This window comes from Camelus bactrianus, unplaced genomic scaffold (genome assembly GCF_048773025.1).
Source record: "Camelus bactrianus isolate YW-2024 breed Bactrian camel unplaced genomic scaffold, ASM4877302v1 HiC_scaffold_12, whole genome shotgun sequence".
NCBI classification, from domain to species: Eukaryota; Metazoa; Chordata; class Mammalia; order Artiodactyla; family Camelidae; genus Camelus; species Camelus bactrianus.
Window position 1 is genome coordinate 52,969 of NW_027413897.1, and position 19,584 is coordinate 72,552.

Here is a 19,584-nt window from a genome sequence, read left to right on the forward strand (position 1 = left end):
CTCCCCCGTCCCCCTGACCTTTAGGAAGGCAGCGAGGACTGTGGTACCTGATCACGCAGAGCCGGGTGTGGCTGCCGGTGAGCACAGGCATGTGTGGTCAGCTGTCAATGTCTGGACCTTCGTGTCATGCAGCGTGTTGCTGCCTTATAGGATGGTGTCTCATAGGCCAACAGAAGAGTGGGAAAGAGGAAGAGAGCAGGGTGCATTCCAGGGAGGTCAGGGGAGCTGGAGCCTGGTAAAGAGTCCACTGAAAAGTCTGCAGCTCCTGATGCAGCTTTTGGGGAAGTGTTACAGTGAGACGTGTGCAGCTGGATTTCAGAGAGGTCAGTTAAGTCCGAGTGCTATAGAAGCAGACTCGGTATAGACCGGAGTTTCTCAAATTTTAGTCACCTGGGGACCCAGTGAAAAGTGCACATTCTGAGCAGTGGGTCTGTGTTTCTAACAAGCTCTCAGGTGAAGCCCTTGTTGCTGGTCTTCAGATCACGCTCAGAAGGTAGACTTGTGTTTAGGGGAATCTGGAAGAAGAGCCACTGGGGAGTTAAAGACAACAGCAACAAGGAAAAGCATGATTTTGTTTTTCTTTCTGAGCACGTTCATAGCCAGAGGGAGGCAAAGAGTTGAAGTAGAAACTAGAGATGTAAGCTACTGCTGCTAAGCAGAGAGGAAAAAGAAGTGGTGGGGATCGTCTGTCAGAAGAATAGAAAAGGGGAAGATTTAAGACCACAGATGTAGAGGTACCTTTGAAGAGGAAAGTGAAAGGAAGGAAGGAGGAAAAAAAGGCAGCAGGTAGGTGATTTTGGAATTGAGGAGGAAACTTGAGAGAACTCCTTTTCAATGGTGTCAGTGTATTTGCACTGAAGGTAGGTTAGATCATTGCCACTCCAGAGAATACTGGAATCAGGAGGGGGCCTAGAATTGGGGTAAACCACAGCCTCTCCTCCTATCAGGCTTCAAAGGTAAATGTTGTATTGGTATTTGTTATTCCAATGAGATTAACTTGAATATGAAGCATTGACTGTGCTTTTTGTTTGTTTGTTTAAGGATAGCTAATTTTTTGAGAAGACAGTTGTTTCACAAAAATCCTTGTAAACATTAGCCTGATTTACCAAACCAAACTACTTTTGGAAAGAAAAGAAACTAACAGGGTTCATTCCATAAATGCTGAAGTTGTTATTTTCACTGAATACTGCACAGGTTTTGAAATATAAAAGACTTTTAATATCTAATAATTCTGTGGCAATTAAAATTTATTTTGATCACCAGATTTCAATATTGAAAACTCAGTATACATTCTTTCTTGTATGAGTGGATCAAGAAACATTGATGGCTAGAGGATCCAAGAAATGTAGGCATACCAATAGCCCATGTGGGTATGGGAAAAATATTTTTATGAACTATTATCCTACAAGTGTGTATCCAAGGCGATCAATTCATAACACTTTCTCTGATGAGAAGTGAATTGCACATTCAAATGAACTGCCATCACAACTGTGGACTTCCTAAATTACAGGACGAATTGAAGAGCATGATAAGTACTTGTAGTCTAACGGTGTCAATCGCATTAAAGATGTGCTGTGGCACTTTACGGTCAGCTTTCACATTTGTCTTCTTGGAGCCGTGATTTGTTCCTCTGATTAGAGATCGCTTTTCTCCTTCTCAGGCAGCAAGTTCACACTGGTATATGTACACGTTTCTATTTTATAAATAAGTCACTTGAAACATAATCGTACGTTTGAAATCTTAACTGCATGTTTTGTTAAACCTATATTCCCGTTCTTTATTGAGTATCTATAATGGATTCATGTTTCTGTCTTGTTGCTGTCCTAACTGCCCCTGAAAAACAAAACACCGAAACCTAACGTGTTCATTTCCAAAGCAAGCACGAGGGTTGCGCAGTACTAACTCTGCGTGAATGGGTAGTTGGCTTTCATATTTACATCTAATTGACTATGTGTCCCTTTTGGCTTTTAGATTCTACTGAAAAATATCCTCACTTGAAGGTAAGAACTTTTATACTTTTATCTTGATTTTTTTTTTTTTAATTTAGTGAGGGTACTGGGAATTTAGCTTAGGACCTCATGCACTGCTAAGCAGGCACTCTACCACTGAGCTAGACCCTCCCCCCTTGAATGATTACTACAGATTGTATCAAATGTACATTATTAATCGGTGTGTTTCAAAAACCATTCAGCCTGCAGTTGGAGTGAAAGATTCTGTTCCTAAGAAAACAGGAGAAATGAAGAATTTACAAACATTCAAATCAGGTAAATTCTGCAATACAAATTTAGCTCTGAAAAGAAGTACAGTCTTCTTATTGGTAATTCCTTTTATTTCTTCAAATTTAATTGAAAGATGACATAAATAAGGCAGATGTTATTAGTGGTATCCATGTTTGAAAAATATATATAAGCTTAAGAAATAGATTTTTAAAATGTCAGCTTTGACTTGGATGTTTCTGTTGAGGTTGGGAGACACTAAAGTGCTCAGCTTGGAGTCCCTATACTCTTCAGGGATTCTGAGAGATTGATTATTAGGTTCTAAGATTTTTCCAGTTTTAAAATGCTTAATTGAATTTTGACCTTTATGTAGAGTAAAGCTTCCCTTGCTAACATGTCAGTCATATTTCACTTTAATTATTTCATCTAGTGCTATCACATTGATGATATTTATTTATTTCTGTATTTATTTATTAATGAAGGTCCTAGGGATTGAACCCAGAACCTTGTGCATGCTAAGCATGTGGTCTACCACTGAGCTATTTCCCTAGCCCAAAGGTCTTAAGCCAACTGGATGGTTTGATTAGCGCTCTCTCTCTCTCTCTCTCTCTTTCTCTCTCTCTCTCTCTCTGTGTGTGTGTGTGTGTGTGTGGTGTCTTTGATTATTAAAAATGATGGAAGTAATTAGTCCTACCTTAATGTTTGGTAGATATGATATTTTAAAACAATAATCCTAAAAGCTTTTGGGTTTAGGGTATTTTTTATACTATTAAAAATTATTGAGAATTTTGAAGAACTTTTAAGTGGGTTGTATCTATTGATGTTTAGTATATTAGAAAATAAAGCTGAAAGATTTAAAAAACAAGCACACACAAACATTCCATTCACCATTAGAGCTTTGATGTTATCACATGTCATGTATCTGGAAACCTCCACTGCACCCTTAACAGAGAATGAGAATGAAAATAGCATTCAGTACTATTGTGAAAATAGTTTTGACCTCCTGGACTCCCTAGATGGAGGGAACATGGGGCTTCAGGGCTTCTCAGATGACACTTGAGAAGTGCTGTTTTAAACAGGGTTCATGGATGTGAAATAATAAAGGGGCCCTTGTGATGAAGTGGGCTTTAACGTTCACTTCTACATTTCTCGCCTTTTCTTCTTTAACTTGTCTTAAAAAGTTTGAATCTGACAACTTAATTCTTTTTAAAAAAGGAAAACATTTTTGTTAGATATTTCCTGTCTCATGGCACTCTGTACTCTTTGGATCTGGTTTGTACCTAGATTTACCCTATTTTTATATGGAAAAAATTAGTCACTCAAGGCTATCCTTTCTTATATAAATTTATGATGTTTATCCAAGGCTTAAGGTAAGAATTCTGAAGATATTGGTACATTGAGGAAAGACTGTCTCATTGTAATTTATGTAGTACCATTCAGTAAAAGTTTTCTTAAAGCCCACATCTCTAGGACTCAATACTGTCATGCATATTTAAACATCCAGTAAATGGCTGGTTAGGCATACATTTTGTTAATGAAAAAATTCATATGTTGAAGAATCATAATTGTTCATAAAGCTCTTACAGAATGTAGACTGTTTTATAGAGAGTGATGAGTGAATCCAAATTAGTAATTCTAGAAAATTAAAGGTAGAAAAAAGAGAGACAGTGGTTCCCTATATGAACAGCAATGACATGTAAATTACAACCAGCTGGGAAGGAGCAGTGTGTTTGGTGGAGAGGAGGGCATGGGGTTGAGGACGTGGGGCTGCTGCTCTGGGAAGAGAATTCGTAAAAGTTAGTCATTTGTATTGTTGTTCACATTCTAATAAGTGGAAACTTTGTTTTCAGGTTCTTCAGACTGGGTTTCTACTAGTTTGAGCCTCAATAATGAGGCTGGTCAAAGAGCCGAGCATTTGAAAGCTGATAAATGTCCGTTGGTATCACGATCAGTGACCACAAACCAGTCAGCACCCACAGAACTGAGGCAGACGGCCCTGGTATATAAAGACCGGATGAATATTGGAGCTGTGTCTGTGTCAGAACATGCAGCGCTCCGTGGCCTGTGTGAGTCACAGCTGCCAGAGAACAGAAGCCGCAAAGAAGGTAATAAAGCAGCATAGAGAACTAGCCATAGTCTACCTGTGCGTGGCTTCACCATACTCTGACTTTGCAGAAATCATTTTGTGGCAGGATCTCCTTTGTGTTTACTCCTTTTATGCAACCTACAACCAGACAATACCTTTTGGCATGACATTTACATTCATCCTCTGACCATAGCAACATATTAAATAGCAAAGAGAATTAGGTGAAAGTAAATTCGTTCAGAATAGTATTTAGCACGCTCCTGAGAGCGGGTAGAAGGGTGATGTCTAGAGCTTTGTGACTAGTTGGGAAACCTAGGTGGCCATCCAAAGATTCCCTTCTCAAAGTATGGTTTCTTAGCTTTATTTTTATCTAGCTCTGAATTTATAAATATTTGTTATAGCTATATTCAGTGTAACTGAAAAAGCACCTCTGCAACTAAATATCAAAGTATTTCTAGTGTATTCTCTGCCTTTCTGTATTTTAGTAGTGGCTTTCCCAGCAGTAGTGGCAGTCATTGGGAATTTGCTACACAGGACCTCCTTCTTAACTGTTTCCACACAGTATATCAACTTGTTTTATTATTTTTAATGGATTGATGGGTCGAAAAGGATATTGGTTTCTAAGGAGTGCTTTATCACTTAAAAATAATATATGGAATATCAATTCTGATTCTTCTAGGATACCCAGTCTGTTGATTAACCACATCTAATATGTGTTCTACTTTATATACCAATTAATTTAGTGCCTTAATCAGTGATATAATCAGAGCTGTAGTAATAAGTCATACAATATTTTTTCTGCTCCTATAGTTTTATCTTTTCTTTCCTTACCTGCAGAATTAATGTTGTATTTACAAAAGATTCTCAGTTATCTCCTATAGTAGTGACTACAAGCTCTAAACTCAAAGTTTTTCTAATAAATACTGTTTATACACAGATACTTTTAAGAGTTTGTCCTCTACAGCATGGGAGCAAAGAGGATAGACATGTAAAGAAATAGTTTACAGTTCAGCTGGTGAAGACACACTAGAAAAATCTGTGAAGTACCAAGGTAGCTCCAAGGAAAGAGATCCCTGTGTCTGTGTGGAAAGACAGCTGCAATCCAGGAGGACTTCACAGAGCAGGCTGAGTCTTCAAAGAGGAAAAGGAATCTGTCAGAACAATAGAGGGAAACATTTCAGATTAAGGAAAGATAAAAGCATAAAAAGTAACAGTAATTTTGGAAACCATGTTTAACATTGCTCTTGAAGCCTGGTATGTTGTTAACAAGGTACTGTTAGGAGGTAGAGAATAGAGTCTGTCGTGACTTTGTATATTTCTACTGTATTTTTAAATTTTGTTTTATTTCTCTTTGTCTTGTTCATGTCTGGTGAATCAATTTGTGAATGAAACTTTGAGATGTTTGTATGCCTTTAATCTGGTAACATCTAGTATTTCCCAAATAGTTTGTTGAAGTTTTAGATAATTAGAAGTATTTCTTAAAGAAGTAAATATCCAGCTAAAGATTAAGTTTAATTTCAACTGTCAATTGATGAAATGTTTTTTCTGTTTTTATAAAGCTGATGCCTTTGATCTAGCTGTTCTAAGTAGTGAATTTTAACTAAGCATATTCATTTTTCAGCAGACCTAGACTTACAAAGGGCATCTGAGGAAGAGCAAGAAAGACTTGATGGAAGTGAAAATAACCACTCACAGGTATGTAAAAATGTAAATTTAAGTTTCTTGTTTAATACTGTTTTCTGTGGTTTAATAACACAGTTCAAAAGAAATTGCCTTTCAAACTAGACTTTTAGAGTCAATAAATAATTACTTAATATTTAGTTTTTAATAGCATTTTATCTAATTACAAATCTTAAAGTATTGTTAGGATCTGTAATAATTTATAGTTACACTTTATCCTTGGAATTGAGGCAAAAAACCTTCCTGAATATGGCTTACATCTTCCATCTTTATAAATTCCTCACATGATGAAGGTGATATCAAATATTAAATCATGTGATATAAGCAGTTGAAATTGTAAATAATATAGCAGTGATGGCCACCAAGTTAGTTTCATGTAAGGAACAGTCATTCCCAGTGGTCCAAATTTGCAGTTTCAAATTGCAAGTCATTAATGCCAAGGTGAAAGATTTCTTCTGTCTTGTGATCTCTATGTAATCGATTTCAGAATCTACAATCAGGGAGAGAATAGGGGTCATAGAGTCAACCCAACTGCCTAGTAAGAGAATCAAACCTTCCACGATTGGACCTTTGCTGTTAGGGAAGAAACAAAAACTTTCTAATTTATTTCATTTCAGGGTAGGAAGTCAGTAAATATTATTAAAAATTCTTTTATTCACTCTCACTAGTGAATGTTAGAGTATAATATAACTCAGTGGATGCAGAGAATACATATTGAGATAGATCACTATCGTAGTATATCGTTTGCATTAAAATTCAGGAATTTGTTCCTCTGTCTGATTGATGTTAATTGATTTTGGCACCTAATAATTTCCAGTTTGCTTATTCTCCAGTTACTAGTCCTTTAAAAAAATCTTTACATGCACTGGAGGGGCTCACTAAGGTATGAGAGGTGAAATATTTTTTAGTGAGGAAATCTTTGTAATGTTAAAAATCTAATCTCTAATTCTTGGTAGATTTAACATGTGTGAATTGTTTAGTTCAAACAAACAGTGACGAAGTTAGGTTTCTGAGTTCCTGTTTTTCTCCTGTTTCAAGGCTAAGGCAAGTTATGTTTCACTTCTTAGTTTGTGACTAGCCAAACATAGATTAAGAAGTTTGTTAAATTTTAAATATTTTCTAAGTTTTCTTTATCCATACTTGACTACTTAAGGATAAATGTGTTTTACAAGCATGTACTGTGAAAGAAAGGAAATCTGAAGATCAAATCAAGCAGATTAATCTTTCATTTGTGCATCTGCAGAAAATGCCTAGAGAACCAGAAATGAATAAGGAACATGACAGAAAGGACATACCTGTGTCTTCAAAACGTTCTTGTGTGGAGAAGCATGAGGACATGTGGGTCAAACAAGGCAAATTCGACTGGGAAAACAATTCAGAATTTATCACAAAGAAGTCAAATCAGAAAATCAGTAAAATCCATGAAAAAGGCAAAATTACTTTTCATCGTAAGGTAGTGTCACTACATGACAACTGTGAACTACGTGGTGACTTAAAGGAACTACCTTCCAACGTGACAGATAATACATTTGATTTTGAGGAAGTAGATGCACCTGGAGCCTCTGTCTCTATAGGATTCCAGGCAGTCTCTGAACACAAAGAGCCCAGTCTTGAAAATGTTTTTCCATTTTATTCCAAGTCTGAGTCAAGAAAGTATGGTTGCCAGTCATCTTCAAAACTTTATTCAAATGAAAATAAGTTGGATGAAAATGGTAAGCCAGACACTGAACACGTTTTTAACAAAACTGAGGAGAGTTTTTGTAATGATAGAGAAAATGAAGTATGGAACCGAGTTCCATTTAAAGTGAAAGAAGACCAAGAATTTGCTACAAAAAGAAAACCGAAAAGGAACCAAAATACTCACTGGAAATCAGACATTGGACATGCACCTCAGGTAAGTGATCCACAAAGCCTTTTTGGTTTGTGGCTTGCCCGCTCCAGTGAGAAGAAACACATGATTCAAATAAAAAGTCATGATATGTCTGCTGTTTCAATTACTTGTAAGAAAACCAAACCAATACAAGACCAGCTCCAGAAGCCATCGCTTGCAGATAACTGTGGTGCTGATAAGTCTAAAAACATGGACCCTGAATTAGGAAATGTGAGTTCTTCTCCATCAAATGGTAACAGAACATCCAAAGTATATCTAAAAGAGTTACACACCAAGGTATGCAAAGGTTTAAGAATAAGGTAGGCATGTTACAAGTAGAATTCCTGGGTTTGGAAAAAGAAAATTCAGCTTCAGAAAGAGGTAGAGGTTCCTTTGCTGCTACTCTGTTTTTTCTCTTTATCAATAATCTCCTCCATTCTGATCCATATTTGATCTTATTTTCCACTCTATGAAAATAGCCTATGTATAAAACGGGGTCATCTAAATATGTAATCGTGTAGAAACAGACTATTTCTGCCATCTAAATAACAGGAACTCAGGGAAGTATTTTCCTGGGTTTTGTTCCTTAACCAACCTAAGTCTCTGTGCCAGTCTTTCATATGAAGTGGGAAAGTAATTCAGCTGTGTGCCACATGACCTTCTGAGCCGGAATAAATGCAAGTGAAATGGCTTAGGAAATATAATAAGCTCAAGGGTTTTTTTTGTTTTTTTGGTTTAATCTGTTGGCTTAAATGTAAGTTGCACTTCCATAGAATGGGAAGGAAGCAGTGACTGAGAGAAGGGATATAAGCACAAGCTCTCAGTAAACTGATCCGTGTAATGTGCGTTAGTGAGTGCAGGCTTATCTGTCTTACTGATCACTGGACACTTAGAATTCCATCATGGCCGCTTTGAGATATTCTTAAGAAGAACTACATGTGCTCCCACATGTTCTTGAATCACCACTTTCGGGTGTTTCTGTTGAGTCACTTACATTATATTATTTAGTAAAATGTAGCAAGTTTTGGCATGTATGATTTTATTATATAGGTAGTATGAACCCTCAGCAAAAAAAAAATTCAGTATTTATCTCCAAAAGAGAAAACTTGAGTTTTGAGATGCACTGAATGATGTTTTTAGTTCCAGTAATAGATTTTTATAATGTGTGTGTTCTTTTGTGTGAGGTGCAAAGAATGTTAAGGATAGAACTCTGAAGGTGTTCTCCTGTAATAGAAAAAGGAGATGAGCCCTGCCCCCAACTTTGCCAAAGTCACACTTTTAACTTATCTGATCAATTTGATGAATTTATTTTGTGGCTTATTAGATTCAGTGTTAGAGAATTGTATCATCTCTTTTGACACTGTAAAATGCTGGGGAATACTGCTTTAGGGAATTTGGACAAATCACTTAACCTTTCTTGGTTGTGTTCCCATTATCAGTAAACAGTGGGGCTAAAGTAGATCACTCATTACTCCTATGCCGTCTAGCTATAAAATGGTCATGGTTATTAAATGTGAAATTGGGAAGCATTATTCCTTTTACAGAATTCCACACTAACTGGCAATTCATCAGTTTCACTCTGCTCCTTTCGGTAAAATTGGGTTTATATATTTTATTAAACACTTTTTTGATACCCCAGGATCCAAATGAAAGAAGAATTATAAAAAGTAGTAGGGAAAGGATAGCTTTAGCACAGAAAGAAGAATGTTTCCTTTCTGTTACTGAAGCACCAAGGTGTGACATCTTCTAAATCTGGCTGTTTAATGTAAAATCTAGGTGGTAAAGACAGAAGAGGACAAATTTTATGCCTTTGTCTTTCTATTTCTCTGTCTCTGCCATTCACATGGGGAAGAGTGGATGTAAGAGCACAACATTCAGAAAGTCCTTTTTGAAATTTTAGAAATTGTTTCTTTTCCTCAAACAGAAAGAAGCAGAATTTACAAACACTTCAATGACTTGAAATGATAAAAATTAAAATAAGCACAAAAATATTTTAATCAATTGAAATCAGGGCAAAGTCTGAGTCAAATGATAAAATGAATGAAAACAAAGTGTTTCTAATGAATAAAGTAATAATTACCCTTTGTATCAAACTTTCACTAAAGGTTGAAGTAGAAGAGAACAGGAACAAAAGTGAACTGAAAGGGTCAGAAACCATGTATGGTGGCAGTTACCATGAAGGATTAACTCGGCAGAGGAAGAGGGGAAAAAGTGATGACCGGCAGTTTCCTGCTCTGCAGAAAGGAGATTCTGATAGGTAAGCCTAGATCAGTATTCAGCAGTAGGTAATTATTATTTTCCTAGATACTGTTCCGCATTTCTTCCCAGGATCATCTCTCTACTTGCTTCCATGTATTTTGTACTCTTCCTTCCAGGTTCCCAGGACACACCTAAATGCCTTGTGCCTAATCTTTGTGCTCACATTCTAATCTCTTAAGTAGAATAATTTCCTCCTGTCTCTTTTGCTCATGACCTCCTGTTTATTTCCCTGTTCTGTAAAGCCTTCCTTATGCTCACTTTACTTTCATATGTTAGCTCTTGCTTATCACATTGTATCATAATTGTATATCTGTCTTTGAAGCAAGAATTTGTGTTTCCTTGCTTATGGTTGGCACTTGTTAACCATTTTGTGAATTAATAAATGACTGAAGATGGGTCAGAGTTGGTTTTACAAAAATTGTTTTTTTTAAAAATTTATCAGTAGAACTATTTTTTAAAAATTGGCTTTTTTATGGATTGTTTTAAAGTAGCTGTCCTGGCTTGCATATGAAGGAAGTAAAGAAGAATGAAAGTGGAAAACGGACATTAAAAGCATCTGTGACTTCACATGTATTGGAGAAGACTGCCTCACTGGCTGGTGGTCTCCTACACATGAATGAGAACAGCAGCTTAAGTGAAGGAGGTCAAGGTTGTGGCAGGTAAAATCTACAAATTCTTTATTTGTAGGTGAAGACGTATTAGCAGTGATTACCTTCTCTGGAAATAGAACAGCAGCATATAGTGCAAAGGCCAAGGCAAGAGAATTCTCAACTGTGTGGGAGGAACAGTGCCGAAAGGCTAACATGAGGACAAGTGCCTTTGACCGGAAGTAGTTTCAGTACTACGTTCCCAAGGAAGCCGGGCTGTAGTGAGTCGGTGTGAACAGCCCCTCAGAGGACATTCCCTGGGAAGGCAGGAGAGGACTGGGTGATAAGTGAAGGGGAACGTGGGGCTCGTGGGGGTTCCCTTTCTTTGTTTAATGATGAGACGGTAGATTGTAGAGCATGTCTCTTTGCTGTTGGATGCGATTCCATAGAAGACGTGTTTTTCAATTTAACTTTGTTTGCATTTCTGATATTAGAAAGTGTATTGATTGTACTATGTTATCTTTAAGATATTGTAGTAAACTATTCATGTATGGTTTTGTTGTAAGGGCTTATTCGTTAGTTCTGAAGCGTAATATTCTTACACAATTGAATATGCAGATAATGACTTTAAAGTTACACCATTGTCCATAGATTTTTAAAAATTGTATACTCATAATGACTATACAGACACTTAGGCCATACTGAATAGAGATGAATCATTCCTTGATGATTCTATAGTGTCCTTGACAGTATCATCATGAGTGGCTATGGTTTTGTATGCTATTGTAAAATATCAGGTTATATTAACTTAATATTTGCTTAGGTTCCAGGAAGAAGGGGAAGATTTTTTTATATATACAATAGAATAATAAACTATTAACAATCTATCACAGATGATTACTTTTGGATTACTAAGTTCTAAATTAAAAAAGCCATCATGGTCCATAAGGACCTGTCAAATGCATGAACAAACAGCTGAATGGATAATGAATGCCCGCTGATTAATGTCTTTAGCGAAAGCAAATCTTTATTAAAAGTAGATTTCCAGTATTGCCTAGGTCTAAAGTCTTTGTATTTTTAAAAAATAGGTGTTAAGATTCAGAAGTTATTATTATTATTTTCACTTTTTTTATTGAGTCATAGTCGTTTTGTAGTGTTGTGTCAAATTCCAGTGTAGAGCACAATTTTTCAGTTATACATGAACATACATATATTTATTGTCACTTTTTTTTGCTGTGAGCTTCCATAAGATCTTATATATATTTTGCTGTGCTATACAGTATAATCTTGTTTATCTATTCCACATTTTGAAATCCCAGTCTGTCCCTTCCCACCCTCCACCCCCTTGGCAACCACAAGTTTGCATTCTATGTCTATAAGTCTGTTCCTGTTTTGTATTTATGTTTTGTTTTTGTTTTTAGATTCGACATATGAGTGATCTCATATGGTTTTTTTCTTTCTCTTTCTGGCTTACTTCACTTAGAATGACATTCTCCAGGAGCATCCATGTTGCTGCAAATGGCGTTATGTTGTCGGGTTTTATGGCTGAATAGTATTATTCCATTGTATAAATATACCACCTCTTCTTTATCCAGTCATCTGTTGATGGACATTTAGGCTGTTTCCATGTCTTGGCTATTGTAAATAGTGCTGCTGTGAACATTGGGGTGCAGGTGTCATTTTGAAGTAGGGTTCCTTCTGGACATATGCCCCAGAAGTTATTTATAATTATGCCTAGACATAGAATAATAATAGAGATTCATTTACTACATTAGTTGAAAATACTTAAAAATAAATATTACTTTCTTAGCATATTGTGAAATGCAAGTATTGAAGCCAGATTGCCTGGGTTGGAATTCTGGGCAGACATAGGGGCTTCGACAAATGACTTAGCCTTTCTGTGCCTCATTTTCTTCCTGGGTAAAGTACCTAATGTATTACCTACCTCCCAGGATTGTTGTGAGGATTAAAATGTCTTTAAGACATGTAACGTGCTAATAATAATGCATAGCGGTTACATAGTAAGTCCTCAAAAAAGCTAATACCATGGTTATTAGAAAAGGGTTTCTTTCATATAAGGACTTCAGTAATACTTTCCAAACAGGTTTTATTGCCATAAAAGCCAGTTTTTATTGAAAAAGACAACAAGAAGAAAATCCTGGTGTATTTTTTCCTACCAAATAATACAAGTAATGTTATGTTTTTCCTTTTCCTCTGCTTGTCCCCTTGATTTAAATTTAATACTTTGTCAATAATATAATTGACATACTTTCTTTGTCCTTTAATGTTACTGTTTCCACTGTTTAATCCCTTTTATTGAAAATTAATTATCAATGCAAAGATTTTATATAAAAAATAATAGATTTACATATTTCTTGTATTTTCAATATTTAGTATTTGGCTTAAATGAATTGCTTTTTTCTTTTTTCAGGTCTTCAAAGAAAATGTCTACTAAAAAGGACAAGGTATAGTAAAATACTACTTATAAAAATATTTCCCTATGGTAAAAATAATACATAAATGATAAAAGAGTGGAAAAACAAAATCCTCCTTTGTTGTAGAGACATTTACTTAAAAATAATTTAGAAACACTATTGATAAAGTTAGCCTTTTGACAAAAGTCAGTTCTTTCGAGAAGTGTCTGTGTTTTTGCTCTCATAAAAAGATGGATATTTATCACCTCTGTACACTAAGCATATTTTATAACTATGTTGGAGACACTGTGAAATAGCATTATTTATTTGTAGGTCAAAGAGCAGATTAATTCTGTGGACGACCTCGATGACTTAACTCTGTCACCGGAAACAGCTTCTGAGGATCGCAAGTCGCTTTACCCTAATTGTAAGAATACCCTGAGGCTAATCGAAGAACTTGGCCCGGACAGTAAAGGTAGGACCCCCGTATGACTACACAGCCTTTTTAAGTATCTCGTGGTAACGTGTGCACACCTAGTACTGCCCCAGGGAGCACGGCTACGTTACAGTCCGCTGCGTCTCAGAAACCTGCTTTGTGTCAAAGCAGAATCAGACGTGTTGTGCACTGCCAGCCAGGGGCTGTGACTGTTCCCACTCCCTGTGCTTTCTGTTGACTCTGCTGCTCCTACGCCTTCACCCAAGGTCAGGTTATCACTGCTTCCCTCCTAGAATGCTGAAATCACCTCAGGACTTTCTTCTATGCTGTCCGCCTCCTGGAACGTTGGTCTACACCGCAACCATGATTACTAGATAGTTTTTAAAATTCAGATCTTTGTTACCCCCTTGCTTAAAATCCAGCTACTGCTTCTCACAGCTCCATAGTTAAAGGCCACAGTCCTCTGGCTTCATCTTGTTTCATTTTATTACCCTTCTTTCCACATGAGTTTTAGAATCAGCTTGTCAATGTAAAAAAAAAAAAAAAAAAAAAAGCTACTAGTGTCCTGGAAATTAGACGTAGATTATGTTGAATCTGTAGATTAATTCGGGGAGAACTGACTTCTTAACCATACGGAATTTTTAACCCCGAACAAAGTTTATTTCTCCGTTTAGGTCTTCCTTGATTTTCTCAGTAATATTTTAGAGTTTTTAGTGTCTGGGTCTTTCCATCTTTTATGAGCTTACCTGTATTTCTTATTTTTCAGTGCGGTTATAAGTAGTGTATTCTTATTTATTTGTTTGTTTTAAAATAATGTATTTTAAATTTTAGTTTCTGATGAGAGGAATACTGTTGATTTCTGTATACTGACTCTGTGCCCTCCAACCTGACTGAACCCATTTATTAGTTCTAGTAGCCTTTTTATGGATTCTCTCAGATTTTCTACATAACCAAAGGTGGTCAAGCTTTTTCTTCTTTAAACTACTGTCTTACTAAAGACAGTTCACGTTTAAGACTTGCAGCCAATAAATACATTCTCTGTCACAGCTAGTCAGCTCTGTCACTGTTGCAACAAGAGTAGCCATAGACAATACACAAGTTAATGGACGTGGCTGTATTTCAGTAAAACTTTATTTACCAAAGCAAGCAACCCGGCCCACAGGTTGGAGTTAGCTGACTCGCACCATGTAATCATATTCCCCGCTGATTAGCACAGTCTTACCTCTTCATTTCCCATCTAGATGTCTTTTGGTTTTTCATTTTGCCTGATTGCACTGGCTCCAGTATAGTGCTGAATAGAAGGAGTAAGAGAAGCCATTCCTGTCCGGTTCCTCACCTTCTGGGAAAAGCATTCCGTTTCTCACCATTGCATATGGTGTCAGCTGTAGGGTTAGCACAGATCTTTGTCATAGTGAAGACGTTCCCTTGGTTCCTAGTTTGCTGGAAGTTTTTATCAGGAATCGATATGGAGGTTTGGCAGGTGCCTCTTTTTATCCACTGACATGATCATATGGTTTCTTTTTTAGTTTGTTAATATGATGAATAACATTGATTTTTACGTGTTAAAACAGCCCTGCATTCTTGGGATACACCCCACTTGGTCGTGATGAATTTTCCTGTATTGTTGGATTTAATTTGCTAATGTTTTGTTTAGAATTTTTACCTCCATTTTCATGAGATTAGTTTTCTTTCTTGTAATATCTTTGTCTGGTTTTGGATTCAGGGTAATGTTAGTTTTATAGAATGAGGACATATTTCTTCCTCTTCATTTTTTGAGGAAAATTTGTGTAGAGTCGGTATTAAATTTTCCTAAAATACTTGGTAGAATTCACCAGTGTAACCATTGGGACTGGGATTTTCTTTGTCATAAGGTCTTTAAATAGGACTTCTGCTTTGGTTTTTAAGATATAGGGCTTTTTAGCTTATTTGTTCTTTCTTAATTGAGCTTTTGTAAATTCTCTCTCTGAAGGAATTTTACCCACTTCATCTGAATTGTCAGATTTACTTGCATAATGTTCATAATGTTACTTTGTCATTCTTTTAATATCTGCAGAGCTTAGAAGAATGTCTTCCATGTTATAGATGCTCAATATCCATTTGTTCAATATATGGATGAATGAATGTGAAAATGCACAGTCCTTTGTACACAAAAATTATTCATATATTTTGTTTCTATTTTTGTTTTCTTCCTAATGCAGATTCTGATAGGTTATTGAAGATTCAGGATCCAGTTCATTCATTCAGATCAATAGAACTGAAAGAATCTGACTCTGCACTACTTAGAGGAAAAATTAAAGAAATGGAAAATAAGGTGAACTGGCTACAAACAGAGCTGTTGAAAACAAGAGAAGAAACATCACAGTTAAAGCTTCAAAATGTGGAGTGGGAACGAGAGCTCTGCAGTATGAGGTACTGAATTTCTTGGTCTTAAAGAAATATTTGAACTCTTTATATTTACTTTAATACTGTAGGTATGTAGGAGAAGTCTTAAAATTGCTAACTTACCTTTTGGGATTTTACAGGGGAGAAAATTTCATTAATATTGTGGAATATGAGACTCTTGGAAATAACACAGCCATACACACACACACACACACACACACACACACACACACACACATACACACACTACATTCTATATTTCTTTAAAAAAAATCTTTGATCCTTATCTCTCAATTGTCCTCCAGAAAGTTTATATTACTTTACATTCCCACTTGCAGAATTATGAAATGACCATTTTTCTCAAGGCAGAAACTGTAAAAAAAAATTATGCAGTTTGATTCTTAACATATGAATGGTTGGACTAAAAAGTAAAGTGGAGAGTTATTACTGGTTAGTTTTTTCAGCATCTCTCTCATACAGAGATAAGATTAGTTCAAAGGTCTATGCTGAAAGCACGGATTACTCTTAATTTCTTAATTACTTAATAGGGATCCTGCCTTGTACCAAAAGGGATTTAAAAATGATTTACTAAATAAATAATACTCAACAAGGTAAGTTCAAAGTGCTGCAAAAGAAGAAACATGAAGTGTAGGGCATCAGGGAGTAGACTCCCCAGCCTCGCCTTGGATTATGCTAATTACCGGGTCTGTGTTCTGGAAAAGACGTCTGCGGATGTTACCTTCCCCTGGAGATCATGTAGGAGTCCCTGTAATATCTCATGAAGTTGAAATTTTATTTCTCATGAACTTATAAACCTGTTTCTAAATAGCAACTTCTCTTTTAATTAATAACTAAATTCTCTGTCCTAATGAAGGAGTAATTTATGACTATGTGGGGAAAAAAGGGTAATTTTCAATTCAAACCTTACTGAATAATTGCAAAATTTCTTCCCTACACTATTGACCAGAGTTACTCTTGACTGAAACTCAGTAGCATTATGTGTTTTCATTGCTACTTTTCAAATATATATATATACACATAAGTCTATCATTATGAAGAGATTGAAGTGAGGAATTTAAAATGTGAGACTTAGAAATGAAAAAAAAAAATTGAGAACATACAAATTCCATTAGGGTAATAAATCAGCATGTGAAGAACCAGATCATAAAATGAACTTTTTATTTTCTAACAAAATAAATTTTAAGGTAAGCATATTTCACTGCAGATTCACATTAGAACAAGAAACAAAGAAGAAGAGAAATGCTTATATATTATATGAAAAAACAAAGGATGACTTGAAAAGAAAAGAGAAACAATACAATGAGCAAGTTTACCTGAAACAACAACTTGAAATCACTGCCCGAGCACTAGAATGCAAAGTGAAGAGCATATGGAATAAAGCAAATCAGGTAAATTTGTCTTTCATGAAAATTTCATATCTCTAACACTGTTTCATCAATATTCTTTATAATATTCTTTTGAATTAATCTGTATTTTCATTTAAAACAAGTAAGAGTTATCTCATCCTAAATATGAACTATGACATTTAGAGCTTAACTTACTAATTTCTTGGTGTTCTTGGCATCTAATAGATGCTCTGTGTCTTTTCTGAATGAAGGAATGGAAGTTAAATTGAGCTTAATTATTAACATAAGGATTGACGGTTTTGGTCCATTCAACAAAGTAACAAGTCTAATTCAAATCCATGAGTTAATTTTGGCTTTTTGAAGTTAAAATCCAGGCTGAATTGCCTTCAGACTGTGATGGAATTGGTTAAATGCCTTATAAAGAAATTTTCTTTCACTGGGATTTCAAAATTTGTAGATACTGACAGACATATGCAGAATAGATAAACAAGATTATACTGTATATAGCACAGGGAAATGTATACAAGATCTTGTGGTAGCTCACAACAAAAAAAAAGTCACAATGAATATATATATGTTCATGTACAACTGAAAAATTGTGCTCTACACTGGAATTTGACACAACATTGTAAAATGACTAAAACTCAATTTAAAAAGTGTTAAAAAAAAAAAAAACCTTTTTCTTTCATGATACTACATCCCTTGTGTTTTTGCTCTGTGATAAATTTAGCTGTCATATATATTAGAATTTGAGTTATTTATGTGCATTAAAGATCCCTGTGTTTAAAAAGGCTACTTCTTTTTAACAGTTTAAAAAAAATTTTTTTAAAGATTCTCCTCCTAAGCTTTTTTTGACTTTTTTTCATGGTATAAAACCCAAAACCTAATGAAATATGTCTCCAGGTTTTAGAAGAGCAAAATGATGCTCAGAGACAACTTTCTCGAGAGCAGAATGCCAGAGTAATACAAGATGAAATCCTGGCCCATCATCTTTCCCAACAAAAGGAGGCAGAAAAGGCTAATAAGAAAATGAATGCTGAGGTATTTCCTTTAGTCATCTTCAAACGTGTGTGTGTATGAATTTGTATACTTAGATAGTTTAAAAACCAATACTATAGGTACAGAAAGTATAGAGGGTTTTAAAAGCCTATATATGTAAATATATTTTCTGGGGGTTTCATTTCTGGTTCATTGGATAAAGCAATATTGTGAATTCAAATCCATTTGCCTGCAACAGTGACATAGTGACATTCACAATGGCCTCATCCAAGGAGAGGCTGTTCATATTTCCCGTAGGAATTGATGAACTTTCCATCATCTCAAAACTGTTGCTACTAACAGTAGGCATTCTAGTTTCTGGCAGTGATCTGACTCCTTTGATAGACAAATGGAGAGGTTACTTTATCATTTCCACTGATGGTAAGGAGGAAAAAGTATAGCCAGTTCAGAAACCGTAGTTTGGCGTAGTTTGGGTGTCATTCTCCTATGTGTGATAAAAAGTAACACTCTGCTCCATGTGGTATCTGATTTCAGTACAAGGAGCTTTTGAATATAGTGACAGACATGCCATAATCTATAGTGATAATTTATTGATCAGTATTTTATTTTTAATAAAACAGCTCACTGTATTTCCCTACTATTTCACATCCATCACTGTTATAAACACCATGAGGAAGAAATAAAAATTATTGCAGAAGCAAATAGTCTCCTGATTTTGTAAGAAGAGCTCTGTAAATTTGACCTTCTTTACCTTTAGTGTATTCACCATTAGGGACATAGAAGGTTCTCTTGTGTTTATATATTTATCCTACAGAAGTGGCTTTGGTTTGGTGTAAGAGTCAGAGAGTCAGAAGCCCTGGGGGAAACCCTGCAGCTTGCTTGTGTTTTTAACTCTTTATTCCAGAATTGTCACAGCTAACTGAGTTAACTGATGTTTGTAGACGTACTTAGTACAGTGCTTAGATTTATCACTTATCTGTAGATGTAATTCTTATAATTCGGTCTAAAAATGTTAGAAAGGGAGAATATTCATGGAATATTTTCAGGAAAAAATTTTTTAGGAAATTTAAGCTGTCCAAATATATACAGAGCTAAGGCTCTTACTTTGGGGGTAGCTGTAAAGGTTAGATGTCAGATATAATTTTTAAGTGTTTTCAGATTTATTCATTTCTTATTTTAAGCCTTTTGGGTTTGTTGTATTTCAGAGAAAGAAAGGCCTTCCCAGTTCTGAGCTTCGTAAACATCCTTTTGTGGTTTCTTTTTTACTTTCATGGATTCAGTATCTTTA

The 19,584-nt window shown here is 35.6% G+C and overlaps 1 protein-coding gene across 6 annotated transcripts in view; it reads left to right on the top strand.

The window, feature by feature from the left end:
• The window catches only part of LOC141573312 (ankyrin repeat domain-containing protein 26-like), a 71,215-nt gene that overhangs the window by 39,479 nt on the left and 12,152 nt on the right, over positions 1–19,584 (top strand). For 4 of the 6 annotated variants that reach the window (XR_012504977.1, XR_012504980.1, XR_012504976.1 and 1 more), the window contains exons 15-26: positions 1,972–2,000; positions 2,192–2,264; positions 4,067–4,321; positions 5,924–5,997; positions 7,226–7,876; positions 9,958–10,109; positions 10,600–10,770; positions 13,130–13,163; positions 13,446–13,587; positions 15,747–15,957; positions 17,156–17,339; positions 18,201–18,338. Coding sequence is in view for 1 of the 6 variants with exons in the window: in XM_074360094.1 (XP_074216195.1) it covers positions 1,972–2,000; positions 2,192–2,264; positions 4,067–4,321; positions 5,924–5,997; positions 7,226–7,876; positions 9,958–10,109; positions 10,600–10,770; positions 13,130–13,163; positions 13,446–13,587; positions 15,747–15,957; positions 17,156–17,339; positions 18,201–18,338 (2,114 nt within the window). In the remaining 5 variants the exon portion in view is untranslated. The remainder of the gene's footprint in view (positions 1–1,971; positions 2,001–2,191; positions 2,265–4,066; positions 4,322–5,923; positions 5,998–7,225; positions 7,877–9,957; positions 10,110–10,599; positions 10,771–13,129; positions 13,164–13,445; positions 13,588–15,746; positions 15,958–17,155; positions 17,340–18,200; positions 18,339–19,584) is intronic. The other 2 variants (XR_012504979.1, XR_012504978.1) reach the window with 2 other exon arrangements.